The 6,167-nt window shown below is 46.9% G+C and overlaps 1 protein-coding gene across 2 annotated transcripts; it reads right to left on the reverse strand.

The window, feature by feature from the left end:
• Window positions 1-1,350: 1,350 nt before the first annotated feature.
• Window positions 1,351-5,579, reverse strand: LOC119305837 (probable auxin efflux carrier component 5b). 2 transcript variants are annotated; one of them, XM_037582246.1, is made up of 5 exons: window positions 4,829-5,579; window positions 2,505-2,590; window positions 2,252-2,409; window positions 2,055-2,131; window positions 1,351-1,953 (listed from the first exon to the last, which is right to left on the reverse strand). In XM_037582246.1, the coding sequence occupies exons 1-5, from the start codon at window positions 5,539-5,541 to the stop codon at window positions 1,881-1,883; spliced, it is 1,107 nt and encodes a 368-aa protein (XP_037438143.1). In that variant the 5' UTR covers window positions 5,542-5,579; the 3' UTR covers window positions 1,351-1,880. The 2 variants fall into 2 exon arrangements, with proteins under 2 accessions (XP_037438143.1, XP_037438144.1); XM_037582247.1 differs by lacking the exon at window positions 1,351-1,953 and having other exon boundaries at window positions 2,051-2,131; window positions 4,829-5,210; window positions 5,253-5,579.
• Window positions 5,580-6,167: the final 588 nt, after the last annotated feature.

Below are 6,167 nucleotides of genomic sequence, written 5' to 3' on the forward strand. Positions count from 1 at the left end.
CACGATCGATCGAGCTCATGCCTCCTGTTTCTATGTGAAACGGAGCCGGAGAGGTTGCTTCCCTGTTCATTCATCTAAAAAAAAGCTCATGCCTCGTGCAGTGCACGAAGGTATGCAAAGGGCCTCTGAGCGTGAGAAGGCGAGGCAACGCGCGACGCCGAGGCAAAGACGGCGTGCCGGCCCACCGCCGTGGCAGGGGTCGGTGGTTCAGATGGCAGGGGCGACGGCAATGGCGACTGCGGCTAGAGGGAGAAGAGGATTGCGGTCCGTCAAATACAGATCGGACGATGGAGAACAAAGTGACCGACGAAAAAAAACGACTCGTCAGATTATTATTTTTTTGACTAAAAATCGACCCATCAGATGCTTCTCTTGCGCATGGACGCAACGACCCAATGCTAACGGAAACCAACATCCTACCTTTTTTTTTGAGGTGTAGCAACATCCTACCTACGTGCGGGATAGTAAACGTGCACCCCGTCACGGTAGACCGGCCCATTTACACGTTTTGTGTTTTCTTTGCAAAATATAACTCTATAGACTAACAACGACAAAGTACTAAAAAAGACTAAAACGACAAAAAGAGATAAACAGTTTTGAAAAATACAAAATACATAAAATTAAAAAATACGAAACATGTTGACCCTGTATTTTTTTAAATCGTCAAAGGTTTGAAAAATATTCACCACGTGATTGAAAATATTAATCATATATAAGTATTTTCGGCATGTGTTGAAAAATGGTCATCACATATTAAAAAAAGATCTGTTACGTATTAAAAAATCTCATGTATTTTTTAATTTTCATGAAGTATTCTAAAAAAATTAAACATATATTAGAAAAATGTTCATTGCATGTTAAAAAGTTGTCTCATGTTTTGAAATATTATTGCTATTTAAAATGTTTACTGTGCATGTAATAATGCTCATCGTGAATTACTAGAAAGTCCATCTTTATGTTTTTTTTGCGATGGATAAAGTCCATGTTTATAAAGTTGCATATAGAATAGAAAAAAACTTGAAGAACAAAATTATAGAAAATGGGAAGAAAAGAAAACCAACATCGGCATCCAATGCCGTCCACACCCTTCTGGCAACCGGATCCACGGAAGGACAAATGCCATCAGTGCATAGAATTTTGCAAGCTCTAATTTGTTTCAGCCATAAATCAATAATCGAATCGATGGACGACACTTTTTGGATGCGAGCCGTGCTCAGATGCTACCATGCTCCCACTGTGATATTGAAGAGCTGAGATGCGAGACGGGGCTTGTTTAGTTTGCTTATGGGTAGTGCTACCTAGCACATGCAACGATCTAAAGCATCCGATTTCAGACGCCTGTGACTCGACATGAACCAAACACGCCCGAGACAAATCACCGTCAAGATCATGGTCAACCAATCACTAATTTCGGATAATTTCACTAGTTAGCCCCGAATTCGGAGAGGATTCTAGCTAGGGTTTATATTAGCAAAGGGAAAAGTAGAGGACAACCACTCCAGTGGCGGCTAGGGTTTACATCCTGATTACAACTCGATGCACTATCCTAGGTTTAAAAAGGAGCCATTACACTGAAGAAGTAACAGGCGAAAAGAGAAAGCCAAGTGCGACATGATCAGAAACAAAAAAAAAGGCGCCAGTTAGGTAATTAAATGTAGGCCGTTGGATGGCGATCAGAGATCACTCACGTCATCTCTTTAGTGGTCCGCGACTGGTTCGCCGGCTACATCCAGGCCGTCTGATCTTGATCGGAGGGTCTTTAGAGCGTGCTGGAACTGATGGTACAGCTAACTGAAGATAATAGTCAGTGTAGATTCAGTAATGAGCCTGACACTCGCGCACCCAACAAGTTCTCCGCCCCCACGATAAGCCCGAGTTAACTATCCAACGAAGCCTAGAACGATGTAGTACACGATCAACACGGGCAACGACGCCAGCGTCCCGAATATAACCCTGCAAGATTCAGCACAGTTTCAGACAAAACGTACTACGCGTTCAGAAACGAAGCCTAATTAAGCAAGCAGACGCAGGTATAATACCACTCCATTACTTACGCGGTGCTCAGCACATCGGCGTGCAGGCCGTACTCCTTGGCGAACACGAACGTGGTGATGGACTGGGGGAGCGCAGCCTGCCGGTACATCGATCGCCAGGTGAAGCAAGAGCGTTAACACGGCGAAAAACATGCGTGTCAGTCGATGTAGCGGACATCATTCAGAAAAAAAACTTTTGAAGTAGATTGTGCTGTGACCTGTATGATGGCGAGGCGCAGGACGTCGCCGCGGAGCCCCAGGGCGACGGCTCCGGCCGCGGTGGCCGCCGGGCCGGCGACGAACCGCAGCGCCATGCCCAGCGCGGTCAGGCCGGCCCCGCAGACGATGATCTTCTCCTGCAGCGCCATGAACAGGCCTGCATGCCACCAACCAATCCATTGATAAACAGATAGATACGGTAGTGCCTCTCGTTAATTTCTTGACAGTTGCTCCGACGATTTGCTAGCTTACCCATGCTGAACATGGCGAGCCCGACCCCGGTCCTGGACATGATCAGCACCGAGCCCTCGATGATGCTCGGCGTCACGATGTGCCACCTGCATATGCGCAGAATAAATTAAGCAACGGCTGATAAAAAATACGTTCAGAAGGATGCCAAGTGCCACTGTGTCAGTGTGCCAGTGTCATTCATCTCAAAGAAACAGAAATAAAGCTGAACTCTATGCCAAATTGTTTCCCGACGGGGCCATGTGCTACTTTTTCTGCAGCAGTAGTTCGATTGCAAAGTGCACCGGATGCCTGAAATTGATTTAGTTATAGATTGTTGAGCATAGTTGTTTATTCGTCTGTTCCACTAACAAGCGGTATTTGTTCTGCCTCAATTATTTCTTAGTGTGAACCACCTAAGCTTGCTTAACACTTTAGGAGGGACAAAGAGTACAGGTTCCGTTAACTACTTGATGCAACTCTGCGTGATTATCATATGTTGGGATTATATTGTTGTGCTGTGAATCGACCATTCACAGTTTAATGGTAGGCCTACAACTTTTCAGTTTGCACCTCTTGCTACAACACCTACCGGTCTCTTCATAGGAAAAAATATCACATTCGCCAGTGTTAGAACATATTGTTTTTTAAGTGATGCATTTGTGATTTCATGTGTGTTAAATTATTTGAGATATTTCTTGAATTAATTGATTTCCAACATAAATTTGTGAACCTTTTGGTTTTTAACATTAACAATTCCCAAATTGTAAGTAAATACTTATAAAATTTTACATATTTTGTTTTCTATTTTTTTACCTTTCTACCTTTAATTCGATATTGTCATCTGTTTTTTTTTTCATTTTTTCCCTTCAAATCCTCCTGAAAATTTCTCACCATTTTATAACTTGTTTTATTTTGTGTCTTGACGGGGCTACAATGTGTATGATTGCCTCATATGACTTTGATGGTCACAAAACCAAATACGGCCAGCATTGAAAGTAAAGGGTGAAAACTATATTGCATTGGATTCGGGACAAAAACTAACATTGGATCGATTTTGTAATAGATGAGGTTTGGATTCATGTTTGATTTTCCATGGAACTGATGTCAAACAGATGCACTCCTTGGGAAGTTCTACTGTCATCCTAGCTATGATTTAAAGTCCTTTATTCACAAGAATTTTTGGCAAGTTTCTAATTTTTTTTATCATTCCTTCTTGACTTTCTTGCGTGTTATGTTTTCCCTCCCCTTCTTCGGCGGCACGTTGACGCCAAACGGGCGTATAAGGTTCCCCCGAGTCTCCCCATCACAACGGTGTCGTCTACGACTGTGCCGATGACTCGATGGCGTATTTTCAGGTCGACCACTCTGGTCGATGAGATTATAGTTTGAAAGGCTTGTTGGCGCGGCGACAAACGACTTCCCTTTATCGTTTCAGAACCGGCTTCCTCCTGTGCTTGTGAGGCTTGTGAGAAATAATGGAGGTTTGACTCTTGTATCTGTGGCTCTTTCAGCGGTAACGGTTTCTTCTCCGCGATGTTGGTTCGGCAAGATGTGACCTTGATGACTTCCCGTCCGTGATCGAAAACAACAAGCTGGCTCCGATGATGGAGCGGCATGAGGCAGGTGCCGTCTGCCTGTTCGGGTGATAAAGGCAGTCAACCCTCATGGACTTTGATGTGCAAGTATTCAGTGGTATTTGTAGTGGTTTATTTGACCCATATATCTTTTTTCAAAAAAAATGAAATAACAAAAGAAATCTATCAAAATTCTATACTGCAAGAGTGGTTTGCTATCCTTAACCCAACCAATAAGTTTTATTTTCCATGACACATCCCAATCACATTTTCCCATTATGTCATACCAGTCTGTGCATATATGCCAGCACCAAAACGAGGATACAGACCTATGTGTGGTTGGATGGTTAGGTGAACCGTGGACAGCGGTATCCCCAGCACATCAGGGTTCAAGTCATGGTGCTCGCATTATCTTGGATTCATTTCAGGATTTCCGGCGATAAGTGTTCAGTGGGAGGAGACGTTCCCCTTGACTACGAGGCGTCTATGGTGAGACTTCATCAATCTCAAGATGATATGACAGTTCAGTCTTTCGGAGGTGCTCATAGGAATAGGATCTGTGTGTGCCTTCACAGGGATGAGGGTACACACATGATCGCCTATGTCTCTTTGTTCTCAAAAGCAAAAGGCACCAAAACGAGGATGTGATCCTGCCACACTATCGAGACCGTCTTGACGTCCGACTCGTGCGTAACAACATCACATCCTCCCGGAGAAAAAGTTGCACGTAGCTAAGAGTGGTGCGTGCATGCAGAGAAATACGGATCGTACCTGTTTGTGACGCAAGACCAGGCGACCCCGAGGACGCCCGCGTAAACGTTGGGATTCCGTGCCACCTTGAGCCAGACCGCTCTGACCAACGGCCATACCGGCTCGCGCCGCCTCCTCCCCTCCGCGCCGCCGTCCTCCACGTCGTCCTCGCTCGCTGAAACCGCTGCCGCCGCGTCAGGCTTCCCTGCGCCACCACCGCACGCACGCCTGACCTCGAACGCCAGCAGCAGCAGCGGGAAGTAGACGATGATCTGCACCACCGAGATCTGCACGACGAGGTCGCGCGCCCACCCGCCGTACATGGCGTCCAGCAGCGGCACGCCCACCACGAGCGTGTTGTTCAGCGTCGCCAGCGAGAAGCCGGTGATGCACCACGAGGAGGCTAGCTCCCCGCCGCCCCCGCCGCGCTTGGCGCCCCCGCGGCAGCAGCGCGTGGACGCGGCGGCCCAGGCGGCGAGGGCCAGCGCGACGGCGAGCTTGGAGAGCGCGTCGGCGGCGAGGACGCGGTAGTTGAGCGCGTAGGGGTCCATGCGCGCGGCGAAGTCGAAGGCGAAGAAGGGCACCGCGAAGTAGGCCACGAGGCGGTTCACGGCGTCGTACTGGTCCGGCGTGAAGAGCTTCCACCACCGCACCGAGCCGTAGCCGAGGCCCAGGGCGAAGTAGAGCGGCGCCATGGCGGCCACCACCTTGTACACGTCGCCCCATCCGATCATCTCCTCCGCCACGCTCTGTTCGTGTGTCACAACTCACAACTCACAAGCGCGCGATGTGTTTCGGTGCCGTTTCTGGGTGCCTATATGTGGGCTCGAGGATGCAGTTGCATGCATGTATACGGAACATATTCTGATTTCCAGAACTTTGGCATCGAACAGAAAGTAAGAAAGGGATTCACAGTCAGCATCAGCATCATTTCACCAGGGATAGCCGTAGTGCGCAGCGCAACCTCCGCACTCTTCCGCTATCGCTCATTCTTCTCCCTCCTCTTGTCTTTTCTTCCTCGCCGCCCACTGCCCCCTCCACTCCCCGGGATCAGGGCATTCTCTCCTTACTTTTCCATTCACGTCGATATGGAAACAATGATTATGTCTCAAGCATGGAAAGTCTTTGTAGAAATATCACTATGAACCACATACGAACGTATATAGATGCATTTTAAGTGTAGATTCACTTATTTTGTTTCGTATGTAGTCTATAGTGTAATCTCTAAAAAAACTTATATTTAGAAACAGAGGAGTATTAAGGCTTCTTTGGGAAGGCCACCATGATTCATGCATGGCTAGGTTTATAAAATTAATCTATTGCAAGAATTTTTAGGTCTATTTGATTCAAAGGATTTTGA

This window comes from Triticum dicoccoides, chromosome 5B (assembly GCF_002162155.2).
Source record: "Triticum dicoccoides isolate Atlit2015 ecotype Zavitan chromosome 5B, WEW_v2.0, whole genome shotgun sequence".
NCBI classification, from domain to species: domain Eukaryota; kingdom Viridiplantae; phylum Streptophyta; class Magnoliopsida; order Poales; family Poaceae; genus Triticum; species Triticum dicoccoides.